Genomic DNA, 24,500 nt, shown 5'->3' with positions numbered 1-24,500 from the left:
CAAGTGATATCCACACTTGGGCAGCCCTAGTTACGGATTGATGGCTTTTCCAAGCCCTACAACTAAGGGGTGTTACACTCCTCACACTAGAGAGAAAGTTTGTCTTCCATCAATAAAAAACTAATGAGAAAAAGACCTAAAATGTTCTATGTATATTCTATTACAAGACAAGGCAAAATGACAACAATGCCCTTAAAGGGTGGGGTGACCATGAAGTGCATTTGGACCCAATGAAGTGACCAAAATACCCTTAATGAAGATGACCAAATCATGACCCATTAAGTGTTGTCCAAAACCATGAGTCCTTAAGTTTTCGATGCTCCAAGAAATCTTACACACACGGCCTTGCTTGTGCTCAAAACGGGTCTTCCTTGCATATTCTTGTGCCCTCGGGGTGACCAAGTCTTGAGCCTTTAAATGATGACCTCCAATTATGTCTTCAAAAATTAAGGTGGCCATTTGACTTGTATGCTGATGTGGAAGCTTCTTCCCGGGACCTTCCAACAACTTAAACTCGCAATATAGGCCTGAAATTATTAGAATCAACCCAAAGCATGAATAATTCCACATGTCTATCATTCCTTATGAACGTTGGATAGATTTTCCCTCTCTCATTCGTCAAGTAACTAATTACCACATCGCTTTGATCACAACTTAATTCACCGTTCTCCATTACGCTTTTAACTAAACCGGCGTATGAACCATTGCGACGCAGGGAAATGGACACTATCTCCTTAGACGAGATTTTTCAAACCCAATATTTAGGAGTCTCGTCCCATTCACCAGAAAATATACCACCAACAATCACGTATTCTATAATAGACATGATATACCTCGATGATAGTATTTAATAGACCTAAACAGTGATTTATGAGCCTAGACTTAATAGACTGTAGTCTTCTTCTTCTTAGCTGTTTTCGTGCAGTACTTGATCTAGCCTTTTCCGACGACCACCGGAATAATCCAACGAATTACAGCATAGAAACAACCTAAGAAGTGTTGAAATATTGCTATTGAGCCAAGAATCAATTTCAAAATGTGGGACTGATTTTCAAACTTTTTGTATGAAAATATGGGTCTAAAAATATGAGAAAATGACTTAAAATAATGAAGGTAATGTCACTTTTCGATGGATGCCGAAAAATTCGATGAAAAATGACCGAAAAATCGAGGAAAAATCAACAAAATGGTGGTTGATGGTGGAGAAGCTTGATAATTTTTTTTTTTGTAACTAAATATCCACTATTTATATTTTTGGACATGAACAAAAGTGTAGTTTTTAAAAAATAGAGATTGAAATGGGAGAGGGATTAAAATGTACAATTTTTAACTTGAGTGCTACAGTTGCCATTTATTTTTGTGGACCCATTAGGGTGTTCATTTTCTTAATTTTTGAAAACTAGTGTCTAAATATCAAAAATAGTTCTACAAGTGGATTTTTAGCGAAGAGCCCCTGTTTCTTGCTATTAAAAATATTTTTTTCATGGCTGGAAGGTTCACTTTTCATCTTGGACTGCTTAAATAATAATTACTATAATTTTGAACTTTCGTTACTACTTTGAAGGATTAATACCATACGTTTCAATTATTTGAAGGTTCAATGTGCTCAGTCAATTAATATAAGGACTAAAAAATGGAATAACACAATAATTCAAGGACTAAAAATGCCATTTATCCTATTTTAAATTCATTTCGATAATGCTATGATATGGTAAACCGGTGACCATAATTCATTTGACTTTGACTAATGTATACTTATATAATAGAAAATTCAGTTAAACTTATATCCACTGTCGGTAAAAATTTAATTTTACACTAGCAATAATTTTAAAAGGTAATAGCTAATTATCATATTATTTTCTTAAAAGAACTTCCTTGATTTCTTACTCGTTTTTCCTCTCTACACTCCTTAATGTTTGTAATTGCTATTTAAGCTTTTCATCTCTGTCCCGAAAAGATAATTATTGTACTGATTTTTATCTTTAAAAATTCTACAAACTATAGTATTCTACAAAGAATTAGTATCATATTTGACAAATTAAAGGATGTTTTTTTCGTCCCTATATATTTGATGTTGTTTGGATTATGAAAGTCAATTGAGTAAATTTTTTAATTATAATTTTTTAAATGTTTGTTAAGTATTTAAATTATTAATTATTAAAACTTATACGGTAATATTTTTCATAATTTTTAAATATGTAAATTTTATTTCAAAAAGCTAAAAAATGCAATGTCGTCTAATTATACGATTAAAATTAAAAGGTTTGAATCTCATAAAGTAAAAAGTATCATATAAATTGAGATATAAAATAGTGTATAAAATAAGCTTAGATTTATTTTGCTAATTTCGTAGAAGGTGCTGCCAACAGATTTTAAGATTTTGCTATTTAAGATTAAATAAAATCAATAATGGGGATAAACCAAAATTTCTTACTACAAAATTTGGGCAAAAAATAGAGTGAAGACTTTTGATATATACATATATAGAGCGCTAGTAATTACTCTAATTCTGTATGAAGTTGATTGTTTAAATGATATTGAAGAAATAGAATAGCTAAATCAATTAGTGATGAAGAAAAATTAAACACCAAGATGATCCTCCTCTATATTTTTGGTACACAAGATTATTGTTTGGGTAGAATAAATGTAAAGTTCAAGTTTTCTTTTATTACTATTTTTCGTTTATATAATTTAGATATTAAAAAATAAAAATATTTAAAATCTTACCTGTAATATGTTTCAAAAACACTCGATGGTGTAAAAAATATTTACACCGTCAATGCATATTAGTTAAAATCTAGAAAATTATGACTTTGACTTTTCAAAAAATATCTCAATTACATCATACTAACAACTTACATATGTAGAATTATCAAAAACAAAAGTACAATCAATTTTCTTTGTTAATCAATTACACAAATATATATATATATATATATAATTAATTTTCTCGAAAAATGCCCGTCTACCTCTTACCCGCGCCTTGCACGTATATAGACAAAGTTCAAAGGATAGAACAATGAAAGGTGAAAGGATTGAAGGTACTACTGAGAAGGAAGGTGGTGAGGTGACATGCAACGTATGCCATGCCAGCATCACGTGAAGTTAAGTACCACGGTGAAGAGGTATGCTCAATCCACTTTATTAACTATAGCCTATAAAGGTATATTTCAAACCAAAAATATAATGGAGAATAAAATTGATCCTAAAACTATATATCTATATATATATACTAGTTTAGATATACACGTCTCGCGCGTGTATCTCAATTTAGTGAGTTTAATTTTAAAAAATCATTCAAAATATAAAAAGCACGACGGTCTTTCAAAATATTTATTGCATTTTTTGTTTGTTAGCATCTTGACATTAGGACAACTTTTAGTTATTATCCAAAGTAGAAATTAGTCAACCGAAAAGCATATATATCTATATCTATAATATATTAAAAGTGTAAAGACCTTTAGAAAAGTGATTTGAACTTTTTGCCCTTCATTAAAAGACTCTATAATAGACAAAATCGTCTTTTCACATTCTTTCTTCAATTTTTAATATTGAATATAGTCTAAAATAAATATATAAAAAAAAATAAATGGAGAAGATTTGCTTCTTTTAGTTGAATTCCTAAATTTATGGCAATAAATTATTAAGTAAAATACAACTTCAAAGAAATTATTATATAAAATATATTCTATATAAGGTAAAGTTTAAAATATTTTTAAAAAATTGGGAAACTATTTTACATAAAATAGGTTAAGACTCCTAAAAGAAGAAAAGAAAAAAGTTCTTCCAAATATTAAATACAATTCGTATATCCCCATTAAAAAAAGCAGTGGACTTCACCCAAAAAAAGGTATTGTTTTTAGTTTAGGTTAGAACTATTATTCTTTAATTTTGTTATAATATTTTAGTTTATGAGTCTTTATATTTCTTTCTTTTTTTTTCAATTTTACAAGTCCGTTTCTAGGTTTATAAAAATACATTATTTGAGAAATAAAATTTTGTGATCATAGCTTTATTATTGAGTAACTTTGTGATTTTGGAATTTCAAATTTCTATTTATATTACGTTTTGATTCTATTGATCATAACCTTTACACAAAGCTTTGTTATGAATGTTTTGTGTAAAAATTAAGTTTAATTGTATTATTTTGACATCTTTATTATCGTATTATTTTATTATAATTTACAGGTAACAGATAAATGTCAGTCGGTTTTGAAAATTTTTTTTAGAAAAAGGTTAGAATTAATTGTAGTGTTTTGATGTCTCTACTTTGAGAATTTTTTTATGTGTAAAGGTTAGATTTAGTTGTATTATTTTAATATCACTATTATCATATTATTTTATTGTAGTTGACAGTTGATGAATGTCGATTGACGTTAAAGAAAATCTTTTGCAAAGTTTAGGTTTAATTGTATTATTTTGATATCACTATCCTCGTATTATTTTGTTGTAGTTTATAGGTGGTAAGTAAATTTCGATTGACTTTGAGATTTTTTTTTTGTATATGCTAGGTTTAATTAATTAAATTCTCCATCTTTACATGTTTAAAAAATATTGAATTTAATTATTATATTTTTTTTATTATTTAAAGAAATATTCTATTTATTGTAACGTTTAAACTTATTAAAGTGTGGTACACGCGCGAGGCACGTACACCTAAACTAGTTTGTTTAAACACAAGAAAGTTTATAAAGAAGAGTATATTCTCTTTAGACTATTCTCTTTCACCTCTTCTCTCTTTCTTAATCTCTTCTTTCATCTTCTCAAATTTCATATCAACACAATTATCCTTTTGTTTGGATCGTTTAGACTTGTCAGCTTTTTCAGAAGCTTCCTCAACTAATATGTTCAGCCCAATTAATTTCTCAATAATTTTTAATATATTAAGAAGATTTCTTGAAAGATATTTTTATCAACTAACATTTATATTTAGGATTTTATAATAGTAGGTAGATAGATTCAACTCGATTTACTATGAATAATATACTTGATCTACTTTCAAACTTAATTGGTAAGCTCAAAACTAAAAGATTCGATTATAATCCTAAATTTATATGTTCATTTTCAAACAAAAGTTATGCATATCAAGATTCAACACTTACTATAACTCTTATATTTAGAACTCAATTAACAACTTTAATTAAAGATTCAACTATAATACTAAAGAAATACATAAATAACATAATTAAAACAAAGCCAAAGTTAAACAAAGGAAGGAGGGGGGGGGGGGGGGGGGAGAAAGAGACAAACCCTTGATGTTTTTGACCATTTTATTTGATGTCGACTTGCTTATTTCTTTCAATTTTTGATTAAAAAAATTCTACTGAAAAAGAAACACGAGAAATTATCAAAAAAGAAGAATTCATTACATTGTTAATTATTTAATCATAATTTACATATAATCTTTAAAGTTATTAACTAAAAGAAATAAAGAAAGATGGAGAAGATGATAATAATGAATAAAAAAAAAAAAAAAGAAAAGGACAACTTGAGTTAATAACAAAATAAGAAGAAAAAGTAGAAGTAGAGGTATGTTTCTAGTAGTTTTTTATCCAAAATACTATAATTAAAAAGGTATATTTACTTTCCTAAAATAATGAATATAAAGAATTTGGTACACTTAAGTTTTAAATATAATGTCATGAATAAATATCTATTTTTAAATGCTAAGAAAGTATGCTATATTTACGTCTCGAGTCAATCAATAAAATTATATACAAAAATTTTTTATTAGAAACTGTTAATTAACTTTAAAATAAATAATTTTTCTAGAAAATTCTAACTTTGACTTATATACAATTAAAAAAAAACAGATAATAGAAAGGAGCTATGTCCCAATTTTGAACTACTACTTTGAATGAAAAAACATGCTTGCAAGTTGCAAAACATCATCTATTAGAGAAAGATAGTTGTTTAAATTGATTAAAAAAATTAAAATTACCTCTAAAAATACTATTTGATCATATTTTGTATATGCGATAACCATTAGAGCCTATAAAAAAAAAATACAACAAATAAAGTCTATTAACAAACATAATGATGCTATGCTACATTTCATGATTTATTCATAATTAAAATAGTTGTGTATAATAAAAAATTTAAAATAGAATTCATATAACGAAGAAGGCTATAAAACTCTAGAGATGAATGCAAGAAGAAAACTTTAATTAATCATCAATAATTAAAAATCAAAATAAAATAAGAAAAAACGTAGAAGTAGAAGAATCACACGTATTTTTCTAAGTAAAATTTGATCAAAATACTACTTAAATAAAATTATTGACATTCCTTTTTTATATAAGGTAGAATTTTATATGATTTAGAAGTTTTTATATAAGGTAAAATTCTAATTACTTTAAAAGTGTTAAATACTATAATTTCTTACATTAATCAAATAATTTTTTTCTTTTCCATACATAGATTCTTTTAAAGAAAATATATATATTTTGATTAGTAAGATTTTTTCCATAAAAGTTGTCATACGTATTTCTTTTTTCAATAAGTATAAATTTGGCTCTTAATTCCCCCCCTTCCCCCTTACGCTTTTCTCCTAAAAATTTGCATAGGACTCCCACTAAAACATTTCACCCCTACATTTAATTTCTGTTAGGTGTGAAATTCTTTCTTTTTTTTCTTTTTGTATCCTAATTATCTAAATAATAATTAATTAATATTTTTTTAAAAAAATAGTAAATGACGATTTTGTCTATTATGGAGTATTTTAGTGAAGGGCAAAAAGTTCAAATCACTTTTCTAAAGATTTTCACACTTTTAATATATTATAGATAAAGATTATAGATATAGATATATATATAAGGAAAAATTCTAATTGATTTAAAGTATTAAATATTATAAATTTTTACTTAAATTAAATAACCAAATACAAAAAGTTATAACTAAAATTAACTGTTAACACAATTTTGATGGAAGATGGGAAGGATTTTTTGGATTTTTATTATTATATTATTTTTTTGTATCACGTTGGGGGGTGAAATTTTTTTTTAATTATAATTTTTTTATTATTATATTTTATTTTTTAGTTTTCACACGTATTACTATTTTTTTTATAAAAGGAAAATATTTTTGCTTTTTTATTTTTTTGTTTCTGAATATGATTAGGTTTTGTAGATAGTGGAAAAGAAATTATATTTTTGTGAGGAAATGTTTTGTTTTTCTTGGTAATATAGTTAATATTAATATTACTTAAATAATTAAAAAGGGTGAAAAGATGATTTTGTCTAAAGTAGAGTATTTTAATGAAGGGCAAAAAGTTCAAACAATATTTCTAAGACCCTAAATATATATAAATATATATATATATATATATATATATATATATAGGAGGATCAAGAACTTGTTGATGTGGCATGCTTGATCGGAAAAGGTATTTATCTTTTTTGTGATTTTTTGAAGTTTTCTTCTATTTTCCTCCTATTTTTTAATTAAAGAATAAATCATGTACTAAATTTCATTAAATTACATAGCAATCACAGTTTTCTGTTTGGTAATACTATTAATTATGTACTACTATTAATTATGTATTAAATTTTCGTTGAGAAAACACATCTTTTCCCCCTAAACTTGTCCCCCCAACTTACTTTACCACTTAAACTTAACTTATGTTTATTTACCCCCTTAAATCTTTAAAGCGAGTTACTTTCACTCCTTAATATATAATACCACTCTCATAACGGAGAGTGCATCACACTCGTTGACACGTCAGTGCCACATCACCACCACGTTGGAGTCACGTAAATAAAATATTTTTTTAATAATTGTATGTATATATATATATTATAAATATATATATATATATATATATTATATATATATATATATACATATTTTTAAATATATAAAAAATAGTTTAAATTAAAATATAAACTCTACCCCCCATTTTCTATCTTCTTCGTAACCCCTAGTCCTACCCTTCCCCTGCCCCCTTCCCATCCACCCCCACACCTACACACACACTCCGTTCTCCCCCATACTGCCCCACCTGCACACACACCCATCCACCTTCATCCACCCAAACACAGCCACACTTGTCAGATTTTTCGATGAATTTTCACCGAAAAACTCAACTCACTTAAAAAATTCAATTAATTATCAATTTGTTCAAACAAATGAATCAAAGAAAGGTGAGAAAAAACTTATATTGGGTGTTTCTTTAACAAATAGATCTAAGAAATTTGAATGGGTGTTTAATGGAGGAAAAATGAGTATTTAATGGAGGAAAATTTTTCTAGAATTTTCTTGTTAATATTTTCCTCTGAATAGTTTCCACTGAATAATTTTCATTCAAATTATCCCATTTTTGAAACTGAAACCATCCCATTTTTTGTTTCACAGCTCTTTAACAAATGGATCTAAGAACTTTCTTTTGTTTTATTTCTCTTGCTAATATTAACAATGGAGGAAAAATGGGTGTTTAACGGAGGAAAATGGGTGATTTCGAATTGTGTTTCTTTAACACATAGGTGTTTAAAGGAGGAAAATTTTTAATTTAGTGTCTTAATGGTTATTTTTTGATGGTGTTAATGGAGGAATATGAAAACAAATTAAAGGAGAGAAGTGGTGAAAAATGTATTTGAGGTTGTTAATGGAGAAATTTGGGTATTGTTGTTGATAATGTTTTGAAGAAGAAGATGAAAAAAGTGTCTATTTTTTATTTTTTTGAATTTTTATTATATTTTAATATAATATTACTAAAATTAATTTTTTTAATAAATAAACGCGCCTTTTTAAAAAAAAATACCACGTCAGCGTTAGGGGTAAAATAAATACACTTCAAAGATGTTAAGGGGGGGGGGGGGGGGGATAAATAAACGGAAGTTAAGTTTAAGTGCTAAAGTGAGTTGGGAAGACAAGTTCAGGGGGGAAAAGATGTCTTTACTCTACCATTTATTACTTTTCCTTAAACCCCCCTTTCCACCTTCCATCTCTACATTTTTTAAAAAAAAAGATATTCATCCCTCCTCCTAATTACCATAATTTATTATCATTCAAGAATTTTTTATTTTTCCATATTTTTCAAACATATTCTTCTATCATGATTACACATAATGTAACAATTCTTTTTCTAATAATAATTTTGATAAAATACATAAAGACCCTCCTAATCTTGTCTGAGTTTTTTAAAAGGACACTTAAACTTTACTTTCGACCTATTACCCCACGATTCTTCCTTAATTCGTTGTAAATGCACCATTTTTCACTGAATTCCAGTCACAAAAAGAAAGTGAATGCACGCATCAATCAGATGCTGCCCCGTGTTAAATAATTTAATTTCATATTTTATTTATATTTTTCAATAAAGTTTTTCTTTTTATTTTAATTATCACCCCACCCCACCCCTACTCCATCCAACATCTCCTTCCCCATTCCCATCCAACAGCTTTCCTCCACCACCACCCCCATCCAGTTGGCGATTTCTCCATTTTTCTTTGGTTCTAATTTCATGTTTATGTTAATTTTGTATTTCTTTCTAATTTTGTATTGTTTTTTTTTTTGGAAATTGTGTAATGGTGAGATCAAAACTCCATTAAAATGGAGCTTTATAGTTCTTCTAAGAGGATATATATTGGGTTTTATAAAATTGTTCAAAAATGTAAAAAAAAAATTAAAATAAGAATTTGAATTGAAGAAAGTAAACATGGTGATGGTAGAGTTATGGTGATGATTGAGAGGATTAAGGAGAAAGAGAGTTATGGTGATGATGATGCTGTTGTTGTTGAGCTATGGTGATGGAGAAGAAGGTGTCAATGGGGAAGAAGACAATGGTGGTGGTGGTGGTGGTGGGGGTTGCCGGGGGGGAGGGGTTATGAGATAATTTTAAAAAGTAAATAAATATTATTATTTTTTTAATAAAAGAAGATAATTTTATATCAAATTATTTATACGTGACAATTTTTTATTGGTCAATAAAAGTCAATTTTGAGACTTTCACGCAGAGGTTCAAAATAATGTATTTTCAACGATTTAAGTAAGATTTGTGGGGTAATAGGTCAAAAATAAAGTTTAGATATCTTTTTAAAAAGTCGACCAACATAAGAGGGGTCTTTATGTATTTCCTCAATCATTTTTCATCTTTGTAATGACATTTTGGTAATTCTATTAATTAATTTTTCTTAATCCCTTCTTTTTTTCTTTTCCTTCTGTTAGGTTTTAATAAGTTTCTTTAAATTACTCCTTTCCCCCTCTATTTATCTTTTTTGTCATGATTATAAAATTGGTAATACTATTAATCTTCATTTTTTTTTTATAAAATTGTACTTTTTTCTTGAATTGTTCGTCTAAATAATTTCTACTACAATTAACACATTTAAATGCTCATTCAGTTATAATTATTCCAATGTACATTATTTTTTGTTTTATCATACATGTTATGTTATTTATTATTTTGATTACTATAATAAATACTTAAACATATCTTTTTCATTGCATAACTTTCTTCCTTTCCATGACATGATTTTCTTCACTTATATTCTTAGTTGTTTTGTTATCATTTCACTCTTTTTAATTTCGTTTGAAACTCTTTCTTTTAATTCGTCTTCCTTTTTGTTGCATGTTTCTTCCTATGATATTCTTTTTATGTAATTACAAATTTAATATGCAATTTTGGTGTATAATTTTTATAGGTTTGTAAGTGAAAGAGCATTGCATATGCCCTTATTTTCAACAGGAGTATTTGTCGAATTTAAGCTTGATGAGTGTGATGTTATTAGAGACATAATTATTAGTTTTTATTATTTTAGTTTGTCGAAAATTTGTATGTAGCTAAAGCTTATAGTGTGAATTAGAAATGTAACATCGCAAGTTAAAATGCCTTACTTTTAAGAGGCATTCTCTACGATTTCTCCAAATCGTGGAAGACCATGACATATGACTTTATTTGTGAGGAGTATTCATTGAATTCAAGCTTGATGAGTACACTATTATTAGAGAAATAATTATATATATATATATATATATATATATATATATATATAGAAACACACACACACAATTTTAGTTAGTTTCAAAGTGTGTACGTAGTTATAGTGTGAATTAGAATGCAATAATTTACTTTTTCATGAGTTAAAAATGTCTTATTTTAAAAAGCCAATCTCTACAATATCTTCGAATGGTATATGATTCTCTTTGTGGCTATGAATATGTGTATTTCATACTTTGTTTTTGACCTTTTTCTTGAAAAGTAAAGAAAAAGTGGTGATGTATATTACAATGATAGGAGAAAGGAGTAATTAACTTAGGTAACTCAACGAAGTAATGATAGTTTCTAATTTCTGGAGGAATAGAAGAGTATGAGTATGGAAAAAAACTAAATGTATAAGCAATGATAAATAGACATGAAAAAATTTATTAAATGGTAGATAAACAAGAAAAAGGAAGAAGGGGAAAAAGGGGATTCCTTTTTTAGAACATAAGGGGATTTTTTAAGGAAAAAAAGTAATGAAAATATGATGATCAGAAAATACTTTTTTGTTATAGTCTTAATATTTTGAAACTAAAGTTTTTAAAAATATTTACTATAAAAATCTTAAGAAAATAATTATAAAAGGAAGATTAAAGTTTGGAGTTTACAACTATTTCTTCTTAAGTAGAAATGCATAGAATTTAAACCCTTTTAGTTAGAAATGCGTATAATTTTTAAAGTAAAAAAAATAGATTAAAAGTATATTTTTGAAATAATGTTACTATAGCAATAGCATTATTTTTAATATTTTAATATTAAAAAAATCATTATTAATATAACTGCGCGAAGCACGGTAGGTACACTAGTTTAAGATAATAATAGTCTTTGTGAAAAGACTGCCTTGACATTGTTTCCTTAATATTAATTATGCTAGACTATCTAATAACCAGTCTTTTCCACTATATACGCAATGTAAGATTCAGGATTTATGGTAGGTGTTTGGATATGAATTTGCTGATTTATTTTTCAAAAGATAATATTTTGCTCGTGTTTAACTATAGATTTTGAAGCTCAAATTTGAAAAATTAAGTTTATGAATTAGTAACTTCTGAAACGAAGTTGTGTTTAAACTTACATTTTACTTGAAATTTTTTTTCTAAGTGAAAGTCCAAAAATACAAAAACTAGCCTAAGTCCATCATTGGAAACTTGAGAATATTTAATGTTTCATGGTCAAAGAGATCTGAAAAATAATTTTTTCAGATATACTCCAAAATCTAATATAAGTAAATTTTGTGCTATAATCCTTTTTATTGGATAGAAATTGATATCTCATGATCCTGAAGTGGTCTTATTTCTTTTTAATATCGAAGTAAATAACCATAACAAATGGAGATAATGATGGCCAAACACCAGCTCAATTTAAAACAAGATATTGAAATTGAAATTGTGTTTAAACATGCATTTAAAAAATACTGAAATTTGTGAGATTTACGTGAAAAACTCAATTTCAAGTTGAAGTGAAAAAAAATTGAATATAAGATAACAACTTTTTCTTGAAAAAAGCAGGAAAATTAAATATCCAAATGAGTCTTTAGTTTATGGATTTTGTATCAAAATCATTTTTATTTTCTAAGTTCCAAATAAATTATTTATTTATATTAAGTGAGAATTTTAAAACAAATACTACAAAATTTGAAGTGTGAATAAGAATTATGTGTTTTGTTGAACCTAAAACTTAAACAGTGGTTGTGTCTCTATTTATATGGCATCTCAAATTTTTATCACGAAATTGTTTGATCCAATTAATTTGAATTTGCACCATATAAAGTCATTAAAAAGCTTAGACACCTTTTTAATCAAATGGTTATTTTATATCTAAAACTCTAGTGAGAAATCCAAATCATTACGTATAGTTGAGGCATGAAATTCGTAAAAAAATAATAGTTTAAATATAGTTTTAATCATTAAATCTAAAATATTTGAAGATGTTTTAGAATACATAAAAATAACTCTAACATATTCTGAGTGTAAATTATTGCCCAAAGTCTATAGAGCATAAGTTAGTTTTTGGAAAGTCTGAGCTAATTAGTTTTAGCCATCATGAGCAAGTTGTTATTGTTAGCGGAAATATGTAAGAAAGAACAAGAATGGAATGTAAGCTTTGACGTGGATTGGATCAGAATGATTACATTCACCAAAGAACAATTATCTTTATATTATTAACAAAGAAAGAGAAGAGATTAATCAGTTACACCTAAAAAATCATTCTCTCAATTCTCTATTCTTACGGTGGATTTACCATGTTTTTAGGATAGTCATTCTTTTATTAGTGATCAAACTTGGGCTCCAAGCACAAAATAAAAAATATATATATATATATAAAATTCGCCCTCCACAAATTTTTGCCTACTCTCCAAGTTCACTTCCTAGCCAAGTAAAATTGGCACATTGGTTTTCCCATTCAAATAATGTTGTTGGGTTCGAAATAGACAGGGCATCATGGAAGCTTAAAGTTGCAAACCATTGTGGTGATAATTTAGAAGACACATAAAACAATACTAAAAAAACTTAATATTATTATATAATTTGGCCAATTGGCCTACATAATAAAAAAAAACATAAAACTATTGGGAGAAAATCTTCTCCCTAAACTAGACTCGTAAATGACTACATTGCGGATGCTACTGTGTTATTGTATGAGAATGAGGGTCTTCTATTTATAGAGTTCCAAGATCTTTCCAATCCAAAATCTTTCCTATTGGAAAGAGGTTTGCCAAATATAAAAGTTGTTTATATTTTCCTAAAACGTAAAAGCAATTATGCTATTATTTTTATTTTCCTCATGCACTAAAACCCTAACAAATGTTTGATACAATCTTTTTCTAGGTTTGCCAGTCCTAACTACATTAGGTTTTGCCCGATTATAAATAAGGATTCTAGCAATTTCCATGTTGTGAGAAAGTGTGACAAGTTGTGGTTTTATGGACAACAATTCGAGTTTATGAATAAAATAATTTCGTTAAGATTTTTCTCTCAACTTGTGCTGATCATAATGAAGTCTATTTGTGGTATAAACAATGGTGGTTCTCTCAGAAGTGTTACTCAGTATTACAAGGATTTTTCTCAGGTTGCGTACGTGAGAGATTGTTATTCGTATCAGCATACGTGTGTTAACATAGAGAATGATGAGGTAATAGCCCGCGCTCTTCAGGAGAAACTATCACGGCTTTCACTCCAGGAAATGATAGGATCAAAATCCAAAGCGTCATGGAAGAATTGCGGTTTTGCTCTTGATGAAAACACAGTTACATCATCGTTCTATTGGGAGCATAGAAGGCTGATGGAGAGGTTGAAAGTATATGATGTAGTCGAGTGAAAAGTCTCTCTGGAGATGGCAACTGTCAATTCAGGGCACTTTCAGACCAAATATATGGCAGTAGTGAGCATCAGAACTTGTGAGGGGACAAGTTATCAAACAACTCGAGTCACATAAAGATTTGAATGAAGGTCATGTTCCAATGGACTACGATGAATACGTGAAGAAGATGATCAAGTGTGGCGAATGGGGTGATCGTGTAACATTGCAAGCTGCTGCAGATTTATATGGTATTAACTGTTAAGATATTTGTCATTACATCGTTGGAGGACACATGCTACATTGAGATTCTTCCAGGAAGTTACAAGTCGAACAAAACCATTTTGTGGAGTTTTCAGGCTGAAGTGCACTACAATTCAATCTATTCACAAGCAGATCATCTTGTTGGAGAAACAAGAAAGAGTACAAAATGGTGGTGGATTGCTACATTGATATTCTTCTACACCCTAGGCGTATTTAATTTGTTCATGTAATAATTATTCTACTTATCTACTAACTAATCTTTTCCACTGTATATGCATAGTAAGATCCAGGATTTATACAAGGCGTTTGGACTTGAATTTGTTTATCCAAAAATAATATTTCGCTCTTGTTTGGTTATAGATTTTGAAGTTGAAATTTGAAATATTAAGTTTTTGAAGTAGTGGTTTTTGGAATTTGAAGTTGTGTTTGAACATATCTTTTACTTGAAAAAAATTTGAAATTTGGTGAGTGGAAGTTCCAGAAGCACAAAAACTGGCCTGTGCCCATCTTTGGAAACTTAAAAATATTTTTAAAGTTTCATGGACAAACTCTAGCTTCAAGTTAAGTTGAGAAAAGATACTGAGATTGAAATTGTGTATAGACATACATTTTATTTGATTTTTTTTTTTGAAATTTGTGAGGTTTACTTGAAAAACTGGATTTCAAGTTTAAGTGAAAGAAATTGAATACAACCAAAAAAAGCAGAAAATTTGTATGTCCAATCGAGTCCTTAAGTTTATTGATTTGGAATCATAATCATTTTTACTTACTGAGTATAAGATGAATTATTTACGCACATTAAATAAGAATTTTAACACAAATAAAAGGTTTGAAGTCTGAATCAAAACTAAAACGGTGGTTGTGCCTCTATGTATATGGCATCTCAAAAATTATACGATCCGATTAATTTAAATTCGCAACAACTTAAGTCATTAGAAAGATTAGACACTTTCAAACTTAAATTCGAAAACTCTAGTGAAACATCCAAATTATTACGTATAGTTAACGTATGAAATTCGCAAAAAAATAATAGTGTAAGTGTGTTTTTGATCATTAACTCTAAAATATTTGGAGAAGTTTTGGAATAACACAAACACTAAATCTGAAATATTCGGATTGTAAATTATTACCCACAGGGCATAAGTTAGGTTTTGTAAAATATTTCAGCTAAATTTTGCATCTAAAGCAAAGAGTCATAACGTAGGTAAATTGAAGGAAAGGTGTCTTTTAAGTCTTGAATGAAGGATTGGTGACATTGACCAACTTAAAGGGTCAAACATCATTAGGAAACTTGATTAAGTTAATTGTGGACTTGATTAATAGTTTCAAAACTTTCTAATCTTTTCAAACTACTGTTTTTTATTTTATCCAACAGATTATCTATCTAGTGCAACATATTAACCATCTGATCCAACAGATTTGTCAGATGATGCAACAAATAAACCATCTGATGCACCAGAGGAACCATCAGATTATAATTCTGATGCAACAGATTAATCATCTGATGCAACATATTTATCATATGATGCAACAATTTAACTATCTGATGCAACAGATTAACCACATGTTGCAACAGATTAAGCATCAAATAAAAAATCTGATGCAATGGAAGAACCATCAGATTAATGATATGATGCAACAGATGAAGCTACTGTTGGATAAAATCATATTAACTCTTCCAACAGGACATGTCCTAGACATGATTTTTCCAACTGATCATTTATCTGCCGCGATAGACGACCCAATGTTGGAAGAAATCTAAACAATATTGACCATTGATAACTGTTCCAACAGATCACTTATGTGTTACAACAGATGTGTAACCTGTCGCACAGACCATTCATCTTTCTCAACGGATGAGTGATATATTTTATATTGTCTCAGTCGTTGCTGCAGGTTAGTTAACTGTTCTGACAGATCACTTATATGTTGCAACAGATGTATGATCTATTGCACAGACCATTCATTTTTCTCAACCGATGAGTGATATGTTTTGTATTATCGCAACAAATTACTCAGTTGTTGCTACAGGTTATTTAACTGTTCTAACAGATCACTCATATGTTGCAATAGATGATGTTGCAATAGATATGTGATCTGCTGCACAGACCATTCATTTTTCTCACTAAGTGAGTGATATATTTTGTATTGTTGCAATAGATTACTCATCCGTTGCACCAGGTTATTTAACTATTCCAACAGATCACTTATGTTGCAACAATGTGTGATCTATTGCACAGACCATTCACCTGTCTTAAAAGATGAGTGATACATTTTGTATTGTTGCTAAAGATTGCTCATCCGCTACAACAGGTTTCTTATATGCTGCAACAAATATACTACTTAGTGCAATAGATAGGTGATCTGTTAGAACTGTTATTTTACTGTTTTGCTTGTTAGATTTACTGTTATCCCTTTTTAATGATGCATTAATCAACTATAATATGTTTTTTTATGTTCCTATTTATTTTAGATAATATGGCTCCCAAAAGAACAAAAGCCGAATCAAGTCTAAGTAAAGGAACAAGTGAAGTAGCTAGGCTACATCCACCACTCTATGAGCTTACTTTTCAAGCGTTATCTCAATCAGGAGAAGAATCTGATAAACATGGGGAGGAGGAATATTTCAAAAGAGATGATCTAAATGATAATAGCCCTTCCACCGAAGAGTTGGTCAAAACTTTCAGCATTGATCGTTATCCTATAAGAATGCAGTGCAATGATGCAACAGATTTAACGGGTGATTTTGTGGTTAAGTCAGCCATGGAAAAATATTTTGACGCCTTCAGAAAAATACTTCGATAACAAAAATTGGATGCTTATTTCAGGGACAGGTGCTTTGGAAAATATCTTGATTTGCTGGAGGACAACATGCTCGTTTCTAAATAAAAATGGTATATGAACTTCTCAAGCGTAGTTTATGTATGAAAACAAAGATAAGATGAATGAGGTATGGATAAACTACTGTGGCATGCTTATTTGTTTTGGTTGGAAGGAGTTTTCCATAGTTACTGGACTAAAATGTTATCCTCCTTCTGAAGTTATACCTATTCTAACCCCAAAAAAGTACCCCACACGCCCAAAAAAGGCAAAGGCAAGTCGTGTGATCGTGCTGACCTGGTGTCCATTGTTGGTCCAAGCTTCAAAAATAAAAATTTAATAGAAGCGTTGAAAGGTAAAGAACTTTCAAAGAAGCACAAACAGTCGTTGTGCTTGATTTGGTGTACATAATATTCTTTGGGTGAGAGACATTAACAACAACTTAAGCGTTGGTTTAATCAAGCTCTCCGAGGATGTTGAGGCGTTTAATAACTATCCTTGGGGTTATGAAAGCTTCAAAATGACTGTCCAATATTTGTTGACTCCATTAGCGCCAAAGACAATTAACTATATGGCTTTCCATGGGCTTTCATGGTAAATATTTTGTTTCTTTCTTTTACTATGATATCATTAATTTTTTTCACTCAATAATAGTTTTGATTTATTGGCATTATTTTATAGGCTTGGGCGTTTGAAACCATTTCTCATTTGAGACAACAGGTGAACTACCAGGAAGAAGTTTCCTATCCAAGAATCTTGAGATGGTTGTCTGTCAAAACTGATAAAAATGTAAAATTTCTTGATCTCTTCAACTCCCGAAGGATGTAGTAATTATAATTATAATTAAGTTTTTATTTTAATAAATGATTTTTTTGAATGATCTAATCATCATTCTAATATATGTTATGATTTATGTTAGATTGTGCATCCGTTGCTAGTTCCGACCAATCGAGAGTTGAAGATGCTATTTTTTCTTATTTTATGGTCTATGCAAACTTTATCGGACTCTAAGGTCATCGACAGAATAAAAATAGAATTGTTTGGAGCAACAATCATTACAAGAAAAATAATTTTAGAGGGTGGACTTGTTGTTATTGATAGTCTTAGTGGTGATGGAGATGTTGGTGGTGGTAGTGGTGCTGCTGTTGGTGATAATGATGCTCCTCTTACAGTATTTAAAACAAACCATTATGAGTATGATCGTACTAGTTATACAGATTTTGCCTCTCCCAGCGAATGTTCTGCATGCTAATGTCAAGACTGCAGGGCGAAACATGATGTAGTGATTAATGCTATTAATACATTAACTGCTTCTGTAAAGGAATTGATATCTAAGAGGGGTGTCATTCCATCAAAGAGGATTTTATTCCCATCCACTCTATTAGATATTAAAGTTAAAAGGAGAAGGAAAGTGATTTCCAAGGCATTATCAAGCATCCAAAAGAGCGAAATTGTAACTCCTCTATTCGTGTGTTGCACTGAGCAATGTACAATGTCCAAAGGAGAGCAGCACGAGCTGAACAAGGTGAATATATATGTCTTCCAACTAACAAACATACACATTTATGTTTCAACGCATGATACATCTGCTGAAAATTATCAATCAGATATATGCATCTGTTGCAATAATTGACTAACTTATTGGACCAGATAAAGTACATATTGCGACATATGTGTCATCTATTTTAGCAAATCAAAAAGCTTTTCGTACCGCTTTTATTTGTACCAATAGATGACCTATCTGCTGTAATAGATGAGTCATGTGTTGCAACAGATGGTTCATCCATTGGAAATTATCATGCAGGTCTTCCTCCTATAGAAATTTGACCCATCAGTTGATTCATTATTGCAATAAAAATATAATTTGTTTGGGACAATTTAAAATATGAGGTAGACCTGTTTGATTTGCTAGAGCAGATGAATTATCCTTTTTTATTTTGTTGTATCTCTGTGATTAGCATTGACTGATTCTGGCTTTCCAGGTGGATGTAAAAGCTACTGCTGAACAACATTGACAATATACTACTCTACTCTTTTTATGGAAATACGAAGAACAAAAAGCACAAAAACCATATGTAAGAGATAATAAAGATTCATGATAAGTAAAGCCAAGTTCCATAGCACCGCATGAAGAACAACTTGTCCATATTGAGTATATCTTTATAGCTTGAGTCTATCAAAGTAATAACCTCACCCCTCCTTAGGACTCCTTGGCATCAATACTTAAATTGTTGATGTATTTCTTGAGATCTGTACCCATAATATTTTTTTTATATTTTATTTATTCGTTGATTTTATTTCAGCTAATTTCTTAAGGTTTCGATTTATTTTATTTTGTCTATGAATTTTATTTTTTTCTTAGATTTGAACTTATTAATTGAAATGGAATACTAGATTCAAATATTGCAACTGATAATATATCTGTTGCAACATACGTCACATCTGTTGAAAATTATCGAACATATTTGACATATGTTGCAACAGGTAGGTAATCTATTGGAATTTATCAAATAGGTCTTCCCACTGCTGCAACAGATAGACTTAGAAACACCGACATAATGCAACAGATAACCAACCTATTATAATAGATAAATTATATGTCAGAACAGGTAGAATATTTGTTACAACAAATGGAGAATCTGTTGCATTATAAAAATTCAATTTTCATTGGACATAAAAAAATTGCCACTACATGTGAAAAAGTGAAAGTGAATTGAAATAAAAAAGGTGAAATCCATCGACAGTGTTCGGTTCAAACACCTAAAATAAAATAGGCATCAAGTACACAGTGATCATTTTAAACACATAAAATAAAATAGGCACAAATGTGTGAGTTGGCACTTTTTGCTGACTTGGCATCTGATTGTGCCCTCAACGGTCAATTTCCCCCCCCAATGTCTTATATATTCATCTTCTTCCTAAAATATAACCCTAAATTTCCAAATCTTCTTCTTCGTCATCATCTTTTTTTATCTATCCAAATTCTTCAAATTATTTGCATTTGGTCTTTCTTTTCTTTATTTATTTTTTATTTTTTCCCAACTGAGCTTGACAATGTCGAGCACATCTTCCACTATTTTTTGTGATAATAATTTTTGATATTGTAAGTGCGGTCATGAAGCTCTATTGAAGACTTCTTGGACTCAACAAAATTTAAGTCGTAGGTTTTTTACTTGTAAGATTTTAAAGGTAATATTTTTTTTATTTAATTAGTTGATTAATTATTGACTTGTAATTGTTTTGTAATTGTGTTCTTATTTTTATAGAAATTGGGTGGATACAATTACTTTGATTGGTATGAGGAACGACAACCTTCACAAGCAAATCGTGTAATCTGGGGTTTGTTGAAGAATGTCAGGGCTTCTGAAGAGAAACAAAATCGAGCAAAAAGATACTTGTTGCCGTTATTGCTACTGGTTTGGTGGTGTTGGGCACATGGATTTTCAAACCTAATTGCTGAAATTTTCATGGTGGTGTATTTGCTACTGGTTTGGTGTTGTCGAGCACATGTATATTCAAGCGTGTAATTGTTGCAAAATATCAAACAGATTTAGGCACATGTTGTAAAATTTAGGTCATCTATTGGAAATTATCAAACAGGTCTTTCCTCTATTGCAACAGATTAGACTTAGATCAGATAGAAATAACATCGGCATAATGCAACAGATGACCAACTTATTACAAAAGATAAACTATTTACCAAAACAGATAAAATATATTTTACAACAGATTGACAATCTGTTGCATTATAAAAAAACTCAACTTTCATTCTATCAAAAAAATTTATTGCCACTACATGTACATGTAATTTAAAGTAAAGTGGAGTGTGACTCGAAATAAAAATTATTATTTCACATGCTCTCCTATATACATAGGCTCCAAGCATCCAGTTAGTACCCCATAAGCCCAGACCTCTTGCAGGTTTGCCACAGTGTTGTCGCACAGAAAGGTCGTTGGCTCGGCTATTTCTGTGCCGGTCAGCAAATATTTAATGTGTGCAAGAGCGTGTGCCAACATCATTTTTTGGAAGGATTATGTCGTTGTTTCGATCGCTATAATCTCATGATTTCTTCATCAACGCTTCCTTTGGAAAATGATTCATCAGTTTACTCTCCCTCAGCAAGATGGGCAATAACTCCATCGGTGGCTCCACGAGGAAAAAAAGACCGACATCATCGATGATAGGTTCATTACAGTCATAAACATTGATCTTTCCCTCCTCGAGTAGTATCTCAACATCCTGATAATGTATGACTTTCACGCTAATGACTACAAGAATCCTCTTTACCTCGGTCCAGCTTTTGCCGTGCGGATTTTGCCTCTCCTCTCTAACATATTTTATTATTTTTTCTTCATCCCAGTCCAACGTAGAAGCTAAGAAATCAAATCTCACACCACAGTCTAATGCGACATTATTGAGTTAATCGTACTTATCCTTGAGCTTATTTTAGAAGTCGAGGTCCATTATCCTATCGGTAACATCATAAGCTTCCGGGTACGTTAATTGCCTTTTTCTCATGAGGCAGAGAATTTTGTCAACATGCTGTGATATAAGAAGACAATTTTTAAATAGGTTAGTAATTGTAAAGATGGTCCATCTGCTACATAGGGCTCTCCAAATCAATAATCCAACGCAACTTATGCAGCAGATGGATAGTAAGTTGCAACAGAACCACTACCAGTTGCAGTAGAATACCAAGCTGTTACAATAGATTTCACATCTGTTTCATATCTTTTTCTTCATGGGGTATATTAGATTAGAAGTCTAGGTTAGGAAAAGTAAACTTGCCCTGTCCTCGTACTTCATACACATATCTATCATAGTATAGAAGTCTTGGGGGAAAAAAGGAGGCCTGGGTAATCTGGTGCGCCTGGCTTGGCATTCTTGGCCTGTCGCAAACCCCTCTTCTCTTTGGTCCCAAGTTTTGCGTATATGTCCACCTTCTTCTTGAATGGCCCCTGAACTTCAACAGGTTTTTGAGAGGAAAGAGTTGCAATTGTTTTTTATTTCCGATAGAAGAGTATGTCAGTTATTGCTCTTTTCTTCCTCCTAACCAACAATGTAGCAGTGTATCGCTCCCTCAAATTCTTGGACGGTATGACACCTCTCTTGGATTTGAATTCCTCGACAACTTTAGAGATAGCCTCTATTTTTTCAAGAGTTTATCCTGGATGTCCTTGCACTCTTCGCATTTGCAACGAGGACACGAGGGTAAAGAGGGGTAATAGGGACTGTGTAAGGGTGAAACGGGATATTTTCAAATATATTTATTTTTTCTTGAAAATAAACATACTCATCATCACGAGTGGTAGCAGCATCAACATGCCTGCCACCAACACCAACAACTCCACTAGAAGAAACACCTGGATCTGCCTTAGTTGGTTAGTCATGAAGAGCCTCAACATTTTGCTGACCTTGCCTAACTGTTGTTCTTATGGCTGTTGCTCCAGCCAATTCCCTCTTTATTAAATCCACCATTGGGTCTGCTATAGTATCAACATGACTTAGAGTAATATAAAAAGTCATCAATGACTCCTCCTCAATAGGCACAATCTGTGGATGAACACTCTAGAAAAAAAGATAGATACATTTAAATCATATAATATAATAATTTTTACAGTTGTGTTAACATTTTAATAGTCAACTTCTGTAATAGATTAATAATATGTTGCATCAGCTTATACATCTATTGCATAGCTTGCAGTAGATGGTTAAAATCCATTTGAGTTGGGTTCAGAGAACCAGAGCAACATATGGATAATATGATGCAAAATATCAATCATCTGTCACAATAAATTACCAATCTGTTGCACCAGTTGCACAAGTCAGGTAATCTATTGGGTTACATAATATGCAACAGATGATCTGTATGGGTATTAACAATATGTTACATTAGATTACATACCTGTTGCATAATTTGTAGTAGATGGTTAATCTATTAGGAGTCGGTTTCAGAGAACCAAAGCAACAGATGGGTAATCTAATGTAAGATATTAATCATCTGTTGTAACAAATTATCTATCTATTGCATCGATTGGCATAAGATGGGTAATTTGTCACAATAGACATCCCATTTGGTGCATCAGATATAACATCTGTTGTACAAGATATAACATCGATTCAATATCTTTCATTGAGTAAAATTATTTTGCTTAAAGAAGACATGTTGCATCATCTGTAGGGTTAAAGATATCATCCTCTTTAATTTTGGTGTTTTTCTTTTCAGCCAACCACCTAAACATCCTTGGATGAGAAACCTCATTCGGGTAATCCATTACCTGCTTTCGGAGGGGAGGAATGGCTTCAAATGCCCAAGCCTAATAAATGTAAACAGGAAGTAAGCAAAAAAGTCATAATAACTATATTCAATATAACTTATGGATGAGTTGAAATAGTGATTAATTTTATCGTGAGATCCCAAGGAAAGCCCTATAATATGGTTGTCCCTGAGGTTAGCTTTGTTAGTAAATATTGGACAGTCAAGTAGAAGCTGTAACATCCCCAGGGACAATTGTTGAATTTATCAAAATCCTCAACACTCACCAACAAATCATCTTCTATGACCTTGTTGACGTCCCTTGCCAATATAACCGAATGATTAAACCAAACTAAGAACAATTGCTCCCTGTACCGCTTAGGTATGGTTTTATCCATGAGATCTGTCAACAAATTTGATGCTTTGTAGCTACGTCGATCAATGTCAAACAACCCATCTATTTTTTCTTGTGTTTTCTTGCTTTGGATCTTTTGCAGGGTGTTCCCTTAGCGATAGGTGATTCTTCTGGATGATGGCATCTCAAGCTTGTCACTATGGCAAACTCTTGCAAGCTAAAACAAATCGACATGCCACAGTAGTTGATCTAGATTTTATCCATCTTTTTGTTTCCCCCACATACTTGATCCTGCGTTTGAGAAGACCATATACCATTCTCATTGGGAAACGGGCAGGGGCATCCTCAACCAGCTCAAGAAAGCATCCAAAGAAGCTCTTCTTAAAAAGTTCGTCTATGTTTTCATCCTTTATAATTTTCCTAAAATGAGTGAATTTACTCCCCATCTGACATTTAGGTACAATTTGACCAGTTAGTTCTTCTTCTGCTTTTTTTGTCATTTATTGGTGTCGCAAATTGAAACTTGTCA

The 24,500-nt window shown here is 30.3% G+C and overlaps 1 protein-coding gene across 1 annotated transcript in view; it reads left to right on the top strand.

Annotated features, from left to right (window-relative positions):
- Positions 1–14,438: 14,438 nt before the first annotated feature.
- Positions 14,439–24,500, top strand: part of LOC124887862 — a 29,020-nt gene continuing 18,958 nt past the window's right edge. The window contains exon 1 of the mRNA XM_047397782.1: positions 14,439–14,526. Within this exon, the coding sequence (XP_047253738.1) occupies positions 14,439–14,526 (88 nt within the window). The remainder of the gene's footprint in view (positions 14,527–24,500) is intronic.

Source organism: Capsicum annuum, chromosome 10 (genome assembly GCF_002878395.1).
Source record: "Capsicum annuum cultivar UCD-10X-F1 chromosome 10, UCD10Xv1.1, whole genome shotgun sequence".
NCBI classification, from domain to species: Eukaryota; Viridiplantae; Streptophyta; class Magnoliopsida; order Solanales; family Solanaceae; genus Capsicum; species Capsicum annuum.
The sequence above is the reverse complement of the archived record's forward strand: the minus strand, read 5'-3'. Positions and strand labels throughout refer to the sequence as shown.